A 19,790-nucleotide genomic window follows, 5' to 3' on the forward strand; every position below is an offset into this window, starting at 1 on the left:
AGACCCCCTGTTTACAAGAAATGAGAAAGAAGAACTCCTGATTTGAGAATTTGGTATTCCTTCAGTGTAGGAAGCAACAATGAGGTTGTAATAAATGCTGCATTCAAGAAGACCCATCTGAACAGTGAGTTGGACTAGCAGGGTGATGATTTCTAATGCGTGTGAGAGCTAGTGTTAGACTGCCGATTCTGCATAGAGATCATCTAAATGGGCACGATTGATTTATGAAGTGCTGATTTAATGCCAGCCTATACAAGGTACGCCTCTGCTCTGGTAGTTTGGAAAGCTACTCAATTGCCTTGTTGTCATGCTTGGTAAAAAGCAAAGTGTGACTGACTGTGTTGGTAAACTCAGTGGGCTTAGTTACTTTGTCATTAAGAACTTAACATTATAAAACACAACAAAGATGAATAGCTTCCAAAAGAAACAATTTTGGCTTTTCCCCCCCCTCCATTGAGAATTTCAAGGGACCTCGAATCCTTTTCTGCTTATTATATAACAATGCTTTATTACCACACTGATGGAAAACGGGGCTGAGTAGATCTTTGGATGTCCTCAGAGGAGAGGAGAGGAGCAGACTGACAGGCACCGTGATGTTTATACACGTGACCCAGATGGTAACAGTGGGACAGAGACAAGTCTGGACAAGTATTGCAGTGTGCCTGGATTTTGATAGTCTTCAGGATTTCTACTTCAGCATCTCACCTCCTCCTTGGCTAAAAGCCACAGTTACTGTTGAGATTGGGATGTTGTAACATCAAAATAGCATTTGCACACTATCTCTTACTGGTACATTTATGAACTGACTGACTCTCATGTCAGCTCTTGTTGAATTCTTCTCATGAATATGAAAGGACATTAATACTGGAGTAGGATTTTGTTTTGGTTGTTTTTGCTTGACAACTCTTGCTTCTCCCTGTTAGATAACTTTTCAGACATGAATGTTTATGGTTAGTGTTATATAAATGCATAAGATGTGTCTAGCATGAATCAGGGCTGTATTTTCAGGCCAGACTAAGGAATTGCCTTTTATAAACATATTTGTCTCGTGAACTGGCTGCATGAACTTATTTCCCCCGCACTATTACCGCTTACTCTTAGTGAGCCTGGTTTCAAGTCTGAGAGCAGAAATCTCAAAGCTATTGATGAGATCTGTGAGACAAGCACAGCACTGGCCTGTGATCTTCTGAGGAGTCCATCCCACGGGTGAATTCTAAGAAGTCATTATACAAAGAGATACAATTTCTGCATTGGAATATGGCTACTCTGATAATGACTAGAAGTCTCTGAGGTCCTTTAGAGTCAAGTGCAAAGATTTTCTGGAAAATCTAGTAATGTAAATATGCATTTCTTTAGTTCTTCTAAAGTGACCCCAAGATGTGTTCAAAGTGTAAGAGGTTTGTTGAAGGCAATGAATGCCTAGACAGGATGATAGAGAAGCCAGCAGCAATACTTTGATGGGTCAGTACAGTCTTCGGATCACACTGCACATGTGATACCTTTGAAGGGTGGAGAGAGGGAAGGCTGTACAGACTTTGTCAGACTACAGTGTGCTTCCATTCGCTAGCCAAGTTAAAGTTACGCATACTCTCAGGAATGAGCTTGGCTATTATGTGTGTCACCATGACGCTGACTCTGAGGTGTGCTACTCCTATACTGACCTTGATGCTTCCTATCGTACCTTTCAGTACTAGTGCTTCTTAACCTAGGACTTTTGTAGATGGCGTTGTTGCTGTTGGTCTCCCCACCCCCACCCTCAAGTGGATAAAATTTAATCAGCTCCTACTGAGTCTGTGAGCCTAGGTTTCGTAGACAGAGAGAGTTTACTATTAGCTTGGTCCTAAAAGTTGGAAGGCAGGGACACTAATTGTTTGTCACTGCTGTTATTAATTGAAAGAAAACCTTTAGAATGTTGTCGGTGTCTTATTGAAGTCAGCCACATTCTGATGAAAATAACCTTAGGAAAAGCGTGTGAGTCAGTTGGATTTGATGAAACATGGTTAGGAATGAGAAGGAAAGCTGTTTCCTTACTCTTAAACTCTGAGAACTCTTAAGTTCCTTCCTGATTTCTAATCTGCTTGACTTACTGTTGTGTACTAGTGAATTGAACCTATTCAAACTATATTACTACCTATTGATGTACCTGGTCAACTGAAACTATTCAAATTATAGCTTCTCTGCTGTTCCATCAGCCTTTAAGGGAGAGAAGTTGCTCAGACATGCAGTAGAAAGTCATGCCTTTGTTTGTTTGTTTAACTTAGAGATAGATCCTTTTGCCTCAAGCTTCCTAATGACTGGCATTACAAGAGCCTGCCACCACACTCTGAAGGGGTAAGCTGTCCTACTCTTGCTGTATCAGAATGACAGAAAAACAGCTTTTTCCAACTCAGCAGTCATTTTTCTCACCTGCCTACTTTTTGGGTTTTGAAGGATGAGGCTGTGGACCAAAAACAGGAGTATTTACCTTAAAACTAATGTGTATGCGCATATGCATGTATATACACATGAATATATAAACACAGGTCTCAATGATATATTCATTCATATGTCTCCCCTCCCTCTAACTGGATACCATTGTTCTTTCTTTAATTTTTTTTTTGTTTATGTGTATGTTCTTTTTACATGTATATATATGAACCACAAGCACGTTTGGTTCTTGAAAAGGTCAGAAGAGGGTGTCAGATCCCCTGAAACTGGAGTTACAGGTGGTTAATCTATTGCCATGTGAGTACTTGGAACCAAACTTGGGTCCTCTGCAAAGAGCAGCAAGTGAACTACCGAGCCATCTCTCCTTTTTGAACTAGACTTTTTCTTCTTGACATTTCAAAGTACTTTATTCTGCATATAGATGCTTTTGACTTAGAAGTGGTAGCACCACCTCTGGAAGATGGTGTTCATGGGACACCACTTCTGACTTCTTTGGATGTTAGCATCAGGGCAAAGGAGGTGGAATTAACCCAACACTCCCCTATAAAACAGTCTTAAGGAAATTCAATGAGCAGCGGTTATAGTTATTTACATTCTTGTGAGTTTTTAAAAATATGTGTGTTTTGTTTGTTTGTTTGTTGTTGTTGTTTCGAGACAGGGTTTCTCTGTGTAGTCTGGCTGTCCCAGAACTCACTCTGTAGATGAGGCTGGCCTCAAACTCAGAAATCCACCTGCCTCTGCCTCCCAAGTGCTGGGATTAAAGGTGTGTGCCACCACTGCTTGGCATGTGTATGTTTTTAATATATGGCTGGTTAAAGTTATTTGAAGTGACATAGATATGTAAATAAAACTTTTATTCTTTTATGGTAGACAGTAAGTTTTATATCTTATTTCAAAAGATATTTCTTTAATTGTGCCCAACTCTAAAGAATAAAGCCATCAGATGGGTGCACAGAGGTATCCTGAACATCATGTTGAGATAAACCATGCTGGAAATCTTGGTCACTCTTTGGAAATTCTCTTTGTGTGAAGATGCTATATTGCCTGGGTCTCAGTATTTCTCCTATTTTGATTTATTAATTCTTAGGTAGCAACTTCATACTATTTTGTATGGCGTAGAGGGAGTATGATTGTGGTGTGTGGGGGGTTGAAGGAAACTTGATTCTTAAAACTACCATGTGCATCCTATTATGTACCTGCTTTACATTGCACAACCTAGTTATTTCCCTGGTGGTGGTGGTGGTGGTGGTGGTGGTGGTGGTGGTGGTGGTGGTGTTGCTGCTGCTGCTTGGGGTGAGTATCCCCTCTCAAATCTGTGACCTCTTCCCTGCTCTCAATTGATCTTAAGTTTTAGAAAAATCTTTTGTTTTTCTTACTAGCAAACATGATTGATAAAACAGAAAGAAATACTGGTTACACTAAGTAGTGTCAGCATTCTGTTATTTTATAACTTCTAGTCTTCTAGTTCGGGGACATGTATACTTTGGAATTTGTTCTTGGGTGGCAGGATCATGTGACACCCTACTTTTCTTAATGCTAGAGTTATTTTCTGCCCTGAGCCATAATTTAGCGATAAATTTTGGCTTGATGCACCTGAATCTTCCATAGATTTTTGGGCAGAAGGATACTTAAACTTAGCACAAGGGGCTTTTCTTTCTGTACTATAAAGGTCAAAGCAAAAATAGTGAAAACTGTCCTTAAGTCTCATTGACACACAGACTGAAAGTTATGTGGCCTACATTTTTCATTTTTTTCCCTCTGCTGATGGCTGTTCCCTAGTACCACCCCCTATACACCCCTTCCTTTTCTGTAAAGGAGACCTGTTTCTTTTGACACAACCATCTTTGGGGTTGCCCTTACTGGTTTCTCCCTTTCTATTTTGAATAACATTTTATTTAAACACATTTTTCTTTTATGTGGGCTATACAGAGCCATTTTATGCAGACTAGAATTAGGGATAGATACAGCTTCATACTCACTAATCTCATAGTTAGCATCTTTTTTAGTTTTAGTGGAGTCTGACCCAGATGGCTAAATTTAAAGGGGCTAGCATGTATATTGGTTTCAGAAGCTTAGAAACATCATTCTCTGGAATTTTTTTTAAGTTAAATTAAGTAATTTACTTAACTTTTGTAGTACCAAGGATCAAAACAGAGCAAATGAGTGTACCTAGTGCCCACTGCGGTTAGAAGAGGGTGTCTGATCCTCTAACATTGTACAGATGGTTATTATCCACTATGTGGATGCTGAGAACTAAGCCTGGGTTCTCTTCTGGAACAGCAAGTACTATCCCATCACAGATGGCTGTGAGCCACCAAGTGGTTGCTGGGAACCAAGCTCAGGACCTCTGGAAGAGCAGTCCATGCTCTTAACTGCTGAGCCGCCTCTCCAGCCCCAGCAAGTGCTCTTTAACTCCTCAATCTCTAACTTTCATCCAGCTCAGTGTTCAGATAGTAAGTGGTGGAGGTGAATGTGTGTTACATTCTCATTACATTTTACATGATGACTGGAACCCTAAACTTGCTTGTTATACCAAAAATGAACAAACAAAAACAACAAAGAAACACTGACTTAAGCACTCTGTCTAGAACATTCTAGAAGAGTCAGATAGGGTTTTTGTTTGTTTGTTTGGTTGGTTGGTTGGTTTGGTTTTGGTTTTGTTGTTGTAGTTCTGGCTGCCCAGGAACTCTCTCTGTAGACCAGGCTGGCTTCTATCTCACAGAGGTCTTTCTGCCTCTGCCTCCTGAGTGCTGAGTGGCAATGCCACCTCCGCCTGCCCTGGCCTGGCCTGACCAACCCTCCTTGACTGAGGCATACATAGACTTTGTTCCTACAGGAACAAGACAAATTGGTTTTGCGGATAGATTAGCAAAGAGAGAATTGACAAAGTGTGTGGTGTATCTTAAAATGGGTGTTCCTGTGTCAGTGTAATCTCAGAAAGTCACATCATGGATGTAATTTTTACACAACATTTCAGTAAATCTTTCTACCCAATTTGAGAAAATTCTTGGGTGCTGAGGTTTGATTAAACTGTCATGAGGTCGATGAGCCCAACCTTTGAGTTTCAGCTTGGGGAAAAAATTCTGAAAGAAATGTATATGAACACCTCCCAGTTGTGGCTAAAAACAATGATGGATTTTTAGGTCATTTACTTTAAAGAGACTTTTTTTTTTTTTAAAGAGTCAGTACTTGAATATCTGAGGAGTATTCTGAGACTGAAATTATTAGATCAGTTTGATTTGGATGTAATTTTTGGACATCTGTCTTAGTTACTGTTTCTGTTGCTGTGATGAAACATCACGACCAAAAAGCAAGTTGAGGAGGAAAGGGTTTAGTTACTGACTTAAATTTCTATATCACTGTTCATCATTGAAGGAAGTCAGGACAGAAACTCTTTAAAAACAGGGCAGGGATATGAAGGCAAGAGCTAATGCAGAGGCCATGGAGGAGTGCTGCCTACGGTTGGCTACTTAACAGCTTGCTCAGTCTGCTTCCTTAAAGAACCCAGGACTGCCAGGCTAAGGATGGCCCCACTTACAGTCACTAATTAAGAAAGTTTCTTATGGGCCTGTCTATGATCTGATCATAGACAGGAGGCATTTTTAAACTTAGGTTCCCTCCTCTCAGATGGCTTTAGCTTGTGTTGAGTCAAAGTAAAACCATCTAGCACAGCACCTTTGTCTTAGATCCTGAGGTTTTCTCTTAAGGTTATCAGTGAGGAATTAGGCTTAAGCTGAGGTCTTTTCTGATTGATAGCTCTGAGCAAACCTACACAATAATTCTCATATCTGCATCCATGTTGTTAATGGTTCCCCCACTCTGGCGTTAATGTTAGTAGACTGCTTAATGTTATTAGAGGTACAGGAGGACTTGGGGATTGGGAAAGAATGAGACCCCGGGCCTTCAGGGTGGTTCATCTGCTTGAAAGTCCTTGCTGTGTGAGCCCAGCAGCCCAGGTTTAATCACTGGATCTCAAGATGAAAGGAGAGAACCAAGTTGTAAAAGTTGGCCTCTGACCTCTACATATGATATGGCTTATGAGTGCTTGCATTCATAAGTAATGTACATAATAAAATAAATAATAAGAAATGTCACTCAACTAAATTTGATGCCATATCATTATATCACTCATTCAACTCGTATACTTCTGGGTCCCTCTTACCTTCTTTTTGTCCTGTTACACGATCACGTGTAATTCTTAGCACTCTTTTTTTTAAAACCCTAATAACAACCCATAGACATAAGATGAATACAGAAAGGTGACAGCATTCTCATTTAACAGGTGATAGGAGCAGAATATGAAATTACATAAATGGGATGTCGTATACACACAGCTAGATGTTCGTCTGCCTGCTGGCTTGTGTGCTGACGTCACACCCATACCTGAGTGTTTTCAGAGCACTCAGAAAGATAATGTTGGGCTAAAGTCCTTCTTCATTTGTTTCTCTCCAGCTATTAGTAGCATGTTACAGAAAGAGGCACATTTGTCTTGTGAAAAAACTTTTAATATATTTCCTATTAATAGTTTAATACACAGATGTCTTCTCGTATTTCCAGTGATACAGCTGGCTATGCTTAGGGCCTTTATTCCTTTGCTTTCGACTGATTTCTTTGTTTCTGGTTAGTTCTTACTACTTGGTCAAATTCCAACCCCTGATCTGAAGAGATGCTGATGCAGTCATTTCTAAGTGTCAAAAGTGTGTGTGTGTGGTTTTTTTTTTTTTTTTTCTTTTTTCTTTCCTATTCAGTACAATTATATTAAGCTTAGCATAGAAGGTCTAAAAAACATTTTACAAACCATTCTCATTTGAGCCATATAATATTATTAACAATACATCTTACTTTAAAACTTGAAGTTTTTTATTTTCTGTGGATGGGTGTTTTGCCTACATATACCTCTGTACTACTTGTATACTCGGTATCCTTGTAGACCAGAAAATGGTGTGGAACTAGAATTACACAAAGCCACGAAGTGGGTTCTAGGATTTGAACTAGGGTCCTCTGGAAGAGCAGCTAGTGCTCTTATTTATCTATTGAGCCATCTCTCCAAACCCACATCTCACTTTTAAAATGTATTGTTTTAGAGCTTGGGAAATGGCACAAGGATTTGCATCTCAGGCTGATTCCCAGAATGCATGAATAAACCCAGAAGTGATGGTACACTTTCATTGTCTTAGAGCTGAGGAGATGGAGACAGGAGAATCCCTGAGGCTGGCTTTTCTAAATCTAGCCAGCCTAGCTAATCAGTGATGACTCGGTGGTGAAGAGCACTTGCCGCTCAGGTTGGTTCCTAGCACCCACATTACAGTTGACAACCATCATTAGCTTAAGTTCTAGATAATCTGATGCCTCCTTCTGGCCTTTGTGGGTACCAGACACTCGTGTTGCATACAGCATGCATTCAGACAAAACACTCATATACATAAAGTAAAAATAAGTAAAATCTTCAAAAAGAATCTTAAAAGCAAACAAACCAAGGTGGCTGGCTTGTGAAGATTGGCCCCCTTGTCCCATGTCTATGTGTTCCTCGCCTCCCTCCTCTGCCTCCCCTCATCCTTTTTTTTTTTTTTTTGCTTTGAGTGTGTTTCACTGTGTAGCTATAAGTGGACCACTCACAGAGATCTGCCTGCTTCTGTCCTGAGAGTAAAGGCATATGCTCTCATAACTTGTTCTAATTTTTTTTAATTCAAGAAATAAAACCTGTTTACCATTTAGTATCAAGAGCCATCTTTTGCTTCTTCTTTTTTTTTTTTTTAACTTTTTTTTTTTTTTTTTGGTTTTCTTTTTGAGACAGGGTTTCTCTGTATAGCCCTGGCTGTCCTAGAGCTCACTCTGTAGACCAGGCTGGCCTCGAACTCAGAAATCCGCCTGCCTCTGCCTCCCAAGTGCTGGGATTAAAGGCGTGCGCCACCACCACCCGGCATCTTTTTCTTCTTTACATTTGACTTTTTACTTAAATTTTGAATGTGTAGCATACGTGTGTCTGTTTGTACATGTACATATAACAGCAAGAGGTCAGCCTCAGGAGTCACCCACCATGTTTTGGGGGACAAAATTTCTCATGGGAACCTACCTGCGCTTACCGGTTAGGCTAGACTGACTGGTCTTAAAGACCCAGATCTACCTCTCTGTACCTCTTCAGTGCTGGGCTTACTAGGGTGCTACTGCTATGCTAGATGATTTGTTTCTGAAGATTGTATGGCAAGCACTGTGTATACTTAGCTATTTCTTCAGCTTCTTTGTTCTGCAAGCTCATCAACATCAGATGTAACTTATTCTTGTTTGTGCACTAGAAGAACTGGTACTGGTTGTATGCTGAACTTTGAATTGAGATGTTTGTTGGAGATGGGATCTCACTATGAATTCCAAACTTCCAAACCCTTCCGCGCTCCCCAGTTACCTTTGGTCTCTTTTAGAAAAACTTGTAGATTCAGTGATGAGCCAGATGAATGAGTCTAAGTGGTACAAGATCACATTTTAGATGAAGTCACATATAAACACTCCCATTGTATGTTTTTCAACTTTGAATTAAAAATTGTTTTGTTTGTGTTTGCCAAGGGAGTCTGGAGAGATGGCTGAGTGGTGAGGAGCAGTGGCTGCTCTACAGGACCTGGCTTTAGTTCCTAACACCCACATGGAGGCTCAACTCTCTCTTCTGATGTCCATGGGCAGCAGCACATACAGCATGCACAGTCATATTCAGAAACCCTATACATAGAAATCAAATAGTACAAAAACTTAACGCCCATTTCACTTGTTTTTTTCTTTTATTCAGCATTGTTTTAACACTAAATATAGACTGTCACTAGGTTCCTTGTGAGGTACTCACATGAGCATCTATTTCTTCAGGCTGGACGTAAAGAAAGAAGTGATGCACTCAACTCTGCAATAGATAAAATGACCAAGAAGACCAGGGACTTGCGTAGACAGGTAAGCTGAAAAATAGGGGGCGGGGGTTAATTGTATTTCCTAAGTTCTCAGCTTTAGTTTTGATTAAAAATCTAATAAACATGGGCTTATATTTTTAATTAAGGGAGAGGGTAAATCTTCACAGAAAAGTGACTCTTTCTGTTCTATTGCTAATAAGCTTATTAATGTCTAAAAAAAAAATCTCAGAGGGTTGTAGACTATTACATTCCCTCGGGGTGGACTGAATGAATTAGCTCCAGTGAGAAAAGGATGTATAGGCAGGAAAATCAATTTAAGATGACTTGGGGATCTGTGGAAGTAACCTCAAAGGATCTTGTCTTGACTTCCATACACTAGATTCCAGCTCCTTATGGGTCTGCCCATTCTGTTACGTGTTGTCAGTTTGTTTCCACTGGTAGAAGTGTCTTTTTATCTAAGTGCAGTAATGATGGAGATACTGAATTTTTCATGTTACTAAATTTAAAAATCTGTTCCTTTAATGATATATAATCTCATCAACATTTTAAAATTATATTTTGTTAAAGGGTTTTTTTTTTTGTTTTTTTTTTGAGGGGGCGGGGGTTTGAGACAGGGTTTCTCTGTGTAGCCCTGGCTGTCCTGGATCTCACTCTGTAGACCAGGCTGGCCTTGAACTCAGAAATCCACCTGCTCTGCCTCCCAAGTGCCGGGATTAAAGGCATGCGCCACCACTGTCCAGCTTGTTAAAGTTTTTTTTTAAAGGAATATAGAGTTGACTAAATATGTACTTTAATACATAACATATTAAGATTTAAGTTATGGTGAGAATTTAGACAGTTTTCAAGAATTAGTAGAAATGTTTATTGCTTATAGCTAATATAAATCTATGGTAGATCAAATGTCAACAGTGATTGGAAAGATAAAATTTAAACATTTATAGTGTGGTAACTTTTATAGATAAACCAGAAACTGCTCCCTTTTTTCATTGAATTCTAACTAATTAGGCCAATTACATGTATTCCAAAGCTATGTGCCAACTCAATCGAGAATAGTATTATAATCCTGTTTAATTTTGTAAGATCCAAGGAAAGAAAAAGGTAATGTCTTGAGAACTGGACTTGTGCTGCTGAAGTGCTGACTGGTGTGAAGCATGGTCTTGCAGCCCTGTGTTGAAGCTGTCTCACTGGAGTGCTCACACGGGGCGCTTGGCTGTCTACGTTCTGCTTGTCTTTCACAGGTTTCCACTAGATATAGTATATCACCTTAACTTCTTAGTAGAAATAAAATCAAATTATGCAATTTCATTATTAGCTTCGCAAAGCTGTCATGGACCACGTATCAGACTCTTTCCTGGAGACCAATGTCCCTCTGTTAGTACTGATTGAAGCTGCAAAGAATGGAAATGAGAAAGAAGTTAAGGAATATGCCCAAGTTTTTCGTGAACATGCCAACAAACTGATTGAGGTAAGTGTATTAGTGGTCTAATTAACAGAGGTAACTTGGTGAGTCGTCAGTTTTAGTCACGTGATTGAATAGGCTATAGGTCTTCAAGGGCTCATCAGTGCACAGCATTTATAAATAGTCATTCTCACGGGGGCTCTAGCATAACTGCTGTTCTGTCAGTTTATGTTGACTACATGGATAGCTTTTGTCTTAGAAACTCAATACCATCATTTACTGGTAGTGTAGCTAAAGCTAGACCATGATGTTAGAACAGGATTGGTACAGTGTACCACGTGGAAGCATCTACAAACCAGTCGTCTTCTGATAAGTACTGCCTGGAAGCGCAGCTCAGCAAGTTACCCAATTCTTGCCAGTTCTTATGTCCTACCTGTAAAATGAGGTCACTAATGAGAGCCATGCTCTGAGGACCAAAGGAGTGACAAATATGGTAGGTGTTTCACCTGATGGTTAGGCAGACTCGGCCTAGGACTGTTTTAAGAGTGAACAAACCCAACATCCACTAAATTATACATGAGCTTACACGAGAAATCTGAGTGGAAATGGTTGGCTTGTCAAATAATAATTAGAAAGGATGAATTAACATTTAATTTCCAGATAAGTTAGGTTTCTTCTTCATTTGTTAAATGAATTTACATTGTTTAGAAATGAGACACATACACACAAAACATAACCTTAGTACAGAAACATAATAATTGATAAATAGTTCATAAACCCATTAGTAATTTGTCAGTATGTAAAAGCAGAAACTGACCCGAAATGTAAAATGCGATTTATAATAACACAGACCAGGTTAATACTAAAAGTATCTCAAGGCAAATGCCGGTAATCACAGTAAACACCTTACTAATTTTATACCTCATTTTGTTTGAATATTGATTGAAGTGTTTTTCTGATCAGAATTAAGCACAGAATGCATAGGTCAGCCTGTTATTCAAGTTAATGATTCTGAAGTTTGGAACTAAAATTGGGGTGTTTCATTTGTATCTCCATTAAGCATAATCTGGTTCACAACAGTCACATGACAGTGTGAGATGTCATTTCTAAGTGGACAGAAATTGTGTTCAGGAAATCAGTCCCTTATAAGTGGCCTACTTACTAAAAAGTTCCTTTGAGTGATAGGCATCAAGGCCTGATGTATCAACAGCTAAAGAGAGGTCAGTTTTTATCTGCACCCTCATGGGACAGCCGGTTGGGTCATCCTCAGCCTCTCTAACCAGCACCTACAGTATACAGCACTGTGTACTCTGATCCTTCTTTTTTTTTTTCTCCCCGAGACAGGGTTTCTCTGTGTAGCCCTGGCTGTCCTGGAACCCACTCTGTAGACCAGGCTGGCCTCAAACTCAGAAATCCACCTGCCTCTGCCTCCCAATTGCTGGGATTAAAGGCGTGCACCACCACTGACCGGCACTCTAATCCTTCTTAAGTGAACTCAGGCTTGAAGAGCTTCTCCCAGCTTACGTACCTCTACTGCAAACCTCCAGTAGTGAGGCTCACTGAGCTCATTGGTTCAGTGGACTGACACTACTGAGAAACAGTGACTGGGCATAGTGGTGCGTGCCTTTAATCCCTGCTCTTAGGAGGCAGAGGAAGTGGATCTCTCTGAGTTCAAGGCCAGTCTATTCTCCATAATGAGTTATAGGACACCCAGCAGTACCTAGTAAGACCCTGTCTTGAAAGAAAACCAGACAGACAGACAGACAGTAGATAGAATTTAAGTCAATCACTGACTAACGACTTGAGTCATTGAAAACTTTGTTCCAGACTTACACATCTAATTTCATTCTGAACATAGAGTCCTTGGAGATGAGAGTATGATGTTCCCCATCTTAGCTCAGTTCTAACCCTTCTCTCACCTTTCCCCTCTGCGTACCCTCTACACCTATTACCTTCTCCTACGTCTTACCTGTATATTAAAGTATATGGGATTCTCATCTCTTGAGGCATAACCCCAAGCTATGCAGTGCCATTCTCCAAAGTTATGATTATATTTATGATAACTGAGACAGTAAGATATATAATTACTATGTCCATGAAAAGGAAATTAATTTCTAAGTGTTTCAGAAGCCTTAGAGATTCCTGACTCAAGGTAGAACTTTTCCTGTCATGACAAGACTTCTCCTCTCCGTACAGCCTTTGTATTATAGTGGCACACCTTGGACTAATCAGAGATTTGGTTTTAGCAAAGATAAAATGCCTCACCATGTTTTGTGAATCCTCAGACTGTCTACAGGCCAGCTTTAATATGAGGGCCTATTTTCCCTTGGTGGGTCAGCAGAATTAAGAACAGTACATAAAATAGATGCATGACTGGTAGGACATGAGTATAAATGGAAAGGAGAGAGTCAGATTCTACAACCACTAAGAATATTTGCAGGTATGTTCGGAAGGAGTGGTCTTTCTGAAACTCTGCTGCAGAGTTCTGATGCTATATGTCAGGAATTAGCATAGACCTAAGATAAGGTTGTAAGCCCAACAAGATCCACATTTCAAATGCCACCTTAGCGCTGTGATCAGTCAAAAATAAAACCAGCTGATTATGTAGTACACAGTACTTTATATTGCAGTGTACTGTGACGGTATACGATCTGTATGAATTTTAGAAGTGTCTTAAGTATACAATCTGCCTAGGTTGCTACAGATACCGACTATACAAGAAGTGAAGGCAAGTGCTCCATTTTATGATCCTCCCTTGATCACTTATTACTTTTCTTCCCTGGTGAGACTGGCTTTGAGATTTGCTTTTCCTTGGAGTTCCTACTGTTTTGTTGTTGCTCTGTTGTTTTTTGTTTTTTGATTTTTCAAGGTAGGGGTTCTCTATGTAGCCTTGGATGTACCAGAATTTTCTCTATAGACCTTGAACTCACAGAGATCCACCTGCCTCTTCCTCTCAAAGGTGTGTGCCTACTACTAACTGGCTAAGTTCCTGCCTTTTAACAGTCAGATTTACTCTTCCCTGTAGGAATCAACAGAGTATTCAGTTATTTCTTTTTCTTTCTTTTTTTTTTTTTGTTTTTTTTTTTTTTGTTTTTTTCGAGACAGGGTTTCTCTGTGTAGCCCTGGCTGTCCTGGCACTCACTTTGTAGACCAGGCTGGCCTCGAACTCAGAAATCCGCCTGCCTCTGCCTCCCGAGTGCTGGGATCAAAGGCGTGCGCCACCACGCCCGGCTAGTTATTTCTTTTAAAGTCATAGGTTTTTACTTAATGGTGTGAATCCCTTTCTGTGTAGCTTTTTTGAAGCATCATGCATTCCTAGCTTTGTGGCACATGCCTTTAATTCTAGCACTTGGGAGGCAAGGTCTAGGAATCCTAGGTCAGCCAGGCCTATGTAGTGCATTCCAGGGTAGCTTGGGATTACATAGTGAGAACCTAATCATGTAGGGTTTCTGGGACTCCTCCAGTCTTGCAGTCATGGAAAACTCAGTCTTCAAAGACAGTGTATGCCACGTTGCTGTTAGGAGAAAGAAGCCATCATCTACTCTGAAACCTCTGTCCATATTCTTGTTGCTACGTACTTGTGAGTTGGGAGTGCTTCCAGTATAAACTATGTCCTTTCAATATATAGTATGGAAAAAATAAAAAATTAGTTTTTCATTTATTAAATGTTCAAATGGTAACAGTTTTAAATGAAATGTTTTACCTTTTTAGTTTTTAAATGTCACAAAAATCTTGTGTAGTTCATGTTATATCTGCTGGGCAGTGCTAGATGGTTTCTAGGCTTTGAGAAGCTTTCTTTATTGTAGCTCTTCTCTGTGTGTCCTCCATTTAAGTGCAGATCTCAGTGAGCACCAGCTCCAGGGGCAGCAGGCAGAGAAGTGCAACAGCCAAGGCCTTCATCTTCAGGGAATGACTCATCATTATTTCTCAGGAGGATTTTGGTCTGGGCAACAGTAAGATTCTGAGATTTCCATTGATCTCACAGTCAGTCAGAGCTCAGGTTTTCCCTACAGAGAACCTGCTTCTTAGTGACATCAGGTCCATTTCTGTCAGTGGGTGCAGGTAGGTATTTTGTTCTATGTGTGGTTTAGATATGCTGTCAATGTAAACTTAGATCTGGTCTAATCTGTTGTCAGAATTGCTGCTGTCATTATTCTTTATCAACTTTTCTTTCCAAAGTTGTCATTTCTTCCTGTACTTTGTTTTTGTTTTTGTCTTTTTTAATATATCTTCTCCCCCTCCATATAGTCTGATGTTTTTACAATGCTAAGATAAAACATAAAATAGAACCTTTTAGTTTGCCTCTGGAAATGTCCTGTGGAATGGATGTCATGTGTAACTGGTCTTACAGCCAGTCAAAGATCCATTTATTTTTATCTTGCTAAGACATTTACATAGGACAGGTCTACACTAGTCCCCTCGTCTCCCTTTCAGTATCAAGCATGAGATAATTATTTAGAAAGAAAGAAAGAAAGAAAGCATAGTATGTTCTGGCAGTTTTTCTTCCTAGAGTAGGTTCCCCTACAGTCCTGTCCAGTTTTCGTGTCATTAGAAATCAGTCTAGAAAATAAGAAGGAGATTTATAATAATGGTGGAGAGCAACTGCTCTGAAACGCTAGCCTGTGATTGGAACATTATCCCTCAGTGTTGCCTCAGAGGCGAAGATTCCGGTTCTCTTTCATGTTTAGCATCTTTGGTATGCTGCACAAATGTCCTGACCTATGTTTAAAGTTTAAGCTCTTTGCTTTGCTTTCCCATGAATACTTGGGTGCTGCTGTTATATACATGCAGTCAACTGTTCCTGGAGTCAGATGATAACACCTCATACCTAATTCCTGAGGGGTATAGCCTGATTTCTTAGGTTTTTAAAAAAATGTGCCCCAGACCTGACTCAGTGTCTCCATAGGTGTGTTAGGGTTTCTATGGCTGTGGTAAAACACCATGACCAAATAGCAACTTGAAGAGGAAAGAGTTTATTTCAGCTTATAGTTCCCTCTCATAGCCCACCACTGAGGGAGGTCAGGACAGGAACCTGAAGGCAGGAACTGATGAATGCCATGAAGGAATCCTGCTTACTGGCACTAGCCCAGGTGTCACCTTCCACAATGAGCTGGGTCTTCTCACATCAATCAAAAAAATGCACCATAGGTCAATCTGATCGGTCCAGCTGAAGATTTTCTTCCCAAGAAAGACTCTATAAACTTTGGTCACGTTGACATGAGACTAGTCAGCACATCTGGAGTTCACTTTCCAGGTACTGAGAGGAGAGAACCAACTCCTGAAAGTTGTCCTCTGATCTCTGAGTGGACAAATGTCTTACTACTGCACAGCTGCTTTGTGATTACTGAGCTGTGGGGCCCAGGTCACCAGCCAGGCACCTACACTTGGCTGTGGCAGTCAGCGTTCTCAGACATATCTTCCCCGCCCCACAATGTTTTGTGTTTGAAAAAGTACAAGTCTCTGTCTGAAAGCTTGTTGATAAAGCCTTGGGATTGAAAGTGCCACTTTAGATAAGGTGCAGTTGTAGGGCACTAATGTTCTAAAATACAGTTTTTATAAGTTTGTTTTTAGGAACTGGGGATGAGGTTTTGAAGCAATGTATTAGGGAGATTCAAACCTGATTATCTCCAGTATTTTCTTTTTGTTGTTAAGTATACAAAATTGATACCAAAGTTAGTTGTTTGCTAAGGCAGATGAAACTATGCTGTGCTGAAATGTAGCTTGGTTACCTCATTTCTGTTCTAGCTGTTGCACATGTTCGGGTGCACATAGCGTACCAGTTTTTAACAATTAGTAATGAGATGTCTGTATAACCAGACCCTGCCATGACACTTTATGTACTGCTGTTTGGTTTGTTTGCTGCTCTCACCCACTCGGCTTCTCAAACCCGTCCTCCTCCTTCCCCAAGATCGGACCAGTAAACTCCCATCATTTCTTTGTATTTATTTCTGTGATGGAGGCCATAGGATAGCCATTATCATACTGGTTTTCTGCAGCAGCTCCTAATGGCTGTCTGGCTTGCACTTTGAATCCTGTCTAGCTTCTTCCCTTCCAAGGAAGTCAGTGTGATCTCCTAAGTCAGCTCATGTCATTCCTTTGCTTCAGAATTTTTCTCACCTACCCTTGCCGTGGTTTCAAGGGACAGATGTGATACAGTCTGAAACTGTAGTTGACCATATTATGAAGTATCCTGTTTGCATTTCCAGCTGTCTTTAGTCCCGTGTCTCCGTGCTGACTGGCCCCTGTCATCCTTCTCTCTCCTTTTCCAGGCCCAAATGTTAACTTCCACAGAAAGGCCTCCCTTGACCCCCTCAGCTCTCGTACAACCCTCTAGTGGTTATATTTGTTTATCCCTCCTCTCTGAAATTAGTAGATTTGCTTAATAATCTTATTTATCTAGCCCTACTCACTGAAATAAAATGTTCTTTTGAATATAGGCATAGAATGATTCCTCGTGCATACTAGGTTCTCAGCAGCTATTAGACTAGTGATTGTCCTCATTCTCAGTGCTAAATAAATGTCATGCAGATGCTCATTCTTCAGATTCAGCCAGCATGCAAACCCTGATTCAGTTGTGTATAGACGGTTGACAAACACAGAGCTTTGCATTATGTATTATTTTGAAGTAATCTTTATATAGAAGGTACCATGCACATTTGTATGTATGTATATTTGTGTTGTGCACACACAGAATTTATAGGCATTCCAGGATGGATGGCTTATCCGTAGCCCCTGAGTCTGGTTCTTATGATTATGCAACAAGCGCTGATCATCTCTTCAGCCTGATCAGATCTTTTGGGATGTGAAGTTGAGAAAAATGCAGAGTTTTTTGGGGGGGAAATGTTTAGATGACAGATTTGAGCAGGATTTCATTCTACTTAGCTAGAATTAATCTTTCAAAAACCTAAGCAATTTTTTTTATAGATTGGAAGAGAAAAAAGATATAGAAAGATTATATCAGCAAACATTTGTGGACTTCCTAAACTAGGAGTGGTGGCTCACACCTTTAATCCCAGTACTTGGGGTACAGAGGCAGAGTTCAACACTACCCTGGTCTACAGAGTGAGTTTCAGGACAGCCAGAGCTACATAGTCAGACCCTGTCTCAGACAAAACAAAACAAACGAAAACTAGAGATGAAGTGATAAACAGTAAATCCTCATTTGTGTGGATATTATCTTCTGTTAGAGAGTGGGGGAAAGATGAAAGTAAATACAGATTTTATGAGAGGTGTGTATAAGGTTCATATAATGAAATGGACTGAAGGGATATTTGAAATTTTTTTATCCGTTTCATTAGTGTTTGAAATGAATACAGAACTATTATTTCAGTACTTTTAATGCATGACCAACATAAATTTGGGACATAGCAGATGTACCAAATTGGTTTTTAGGAAGTGTGTGTGTGTTGCTTTAATAGAAATAATTTCTCTTTATAGCATATAAAGGATATAAAATAGAGTACAAAATTCTTTAGTGTGAGAGCGCCCTGTAAAGTTGTCCAAGTAATATCAGTCCTGATATGGCTGCATTCACTCAAAGGTGGGAAGGTCCTACAGTGCCTACAGAGGATGAATTACATATGAACATAAAAGACCAAGTATGTATGCAGTGTTGGTGACTGTGAGTGCCTGATGGATCACATTCAAGCTCTGTTGTGACTTAAAGTAGTAGTAAACAGTTTTTCTGTGAGGTCTCTCCACTGTTATTTCTGAGGGTCTGCTTAGGCTCTAGGACTGACTCTTAGATTATGGTTGTCATTAATAGGACTTGTTGACTCCCCACAGAACAGTCTCTGTCTCTGTCTCTGTCTCTCTCTCTCTCTCTCTCTCTCTCTCAAATAAAATGTGCATAGATGTTAGATATCCTCACGGTCATTGATAGGAGGGAGGAGGAGCAGAGGGCTGGAACTGCTGTACTGAGTGCTGGGTGTCTTCATCTGCTTATAAATAGTGAGGGAGGCTTCTAGGCAAAGGTACCTTGTGCACCTTACTTTCTCCTCTCAGGCCAACTTCATGATGTCTTTATGTTAGTCTTCGATTAAAGTGTGTCAAGGTGGAAATTTGTTTGCTGTCGGAAACCTTTTTGTCACTAATGTAACATCTGTGTGTCCTTTTGGATGATTTCCTTACCTTTGTTCCTGCTTTGCTGTGTGCATCGTAAGAGCCAAGGAGCAATCAGTGTTCTTTTTAGTTATCCAGGTCTCTTCAGACTTACAGCTCATAAGAGTAAGACAAGGAAGATAGCACATATCACTTAATATCCTCTTCCCTTCAGCCTTGGGTAGTGCATTAACATAGCCTTAAGATGGGAATTTGCTGCACTCAGGTTGCATCTTATTCGCTGCCTTGTGAATTAACAATTACAAAGCCGAAGAAACCCTTTAACTGCTGGGCTCTCTCTCCCAGTTTTCTCATTATCTGGAACTTCATGGGGTATGACTTTATTAGTTTGAAATGTGTATTTTGACGGCAAATTGAATGCTCTGCATTGTATATTTTATTTTTGTCATGAATTTGTATGTAATAACATGTAGCAAAGTGGCCTTGAAGGCTCCATGAAGAACATTTGAATCAAACACCGATCTTATTACTGGCTGTGTATTTTCAGTGGGTCCATGTGATTTGGCAGGCTGAAGCTCTAGCAAATAACAATCAGTGTACATGAGACTAAGGAGTCCTCTTTGTTCCCAGACTAGTCTTTCTCCTCTGCCAACTTATCCCTTTGTCAAATTGACAAAGCAAACCCTCCCTTCCTTCCACCACATGGGCCCCTTAGCTCAAACTCCCTTGGGTTCGGAGGCAGCAAGTGCCTCCACCCACAGAGCCATCTTACTGCTCCGGAAACACTTTTCTTAAGGGGCCTCAGCAGCATCTTTTCTCTTGGATCCTGGTAGGAAGAATTGAGGAACCCTCTACCCAGCCTTGGCTGTGTTAGATTATAGGCCTGCCAGGCATGGTTATACAGGCCTTTAATCCCAGTTCTTGGAGACAGAGGCAGGCAAATCTCTGTTTAATATGACTCAAAGAACTGTAGGAGAGGGGCTGGAGAGATGACTCAGTGGTTAAGAGCATTGGCT

At 40.3% G+C, this 19,790-nt stretch overlaps 1 protein-coding gene across 1 annotated transcript in view; it reads left to right on the forward strand.

Moving 5' to 3' along the window:
* Ctnna1 (catenin alpha 1) overlaps nt 1-19,790 on the forward strand; it is a 131,641-nt gene that overhangs the window by 90,451 nt on the left and 21,400 nt on the right. Inside the window, exons 8-9 of the mRNA XM_021150781.2 lie at nt 9,277-9,357; nt 10,627-10,779. Coding sequence (XP_021006440.1) covers nt 9,277-9,357; nt 10,627-10,779 — 234 coding nt within the window. The remainder of the gene's footprint in view (nt 1-9,276; nt 9,358-10,626; nt 10,780-19,790) is intronic.

This window comes from Mus caroli, unplaced genomic scaffold, assembly GCF_978045245.1.
Source record: "Mus caroli unplaced genomic scaffold, Mus_caroli_1 scaffold_19, whole genome shotgun sequence".
In the NCBI taxonomy this organism is placed as follows: Eukaryota; Metazoa; Chordata; class Mammalia; order Rodentia; family Muridae; genus Mus; species Mus caroli.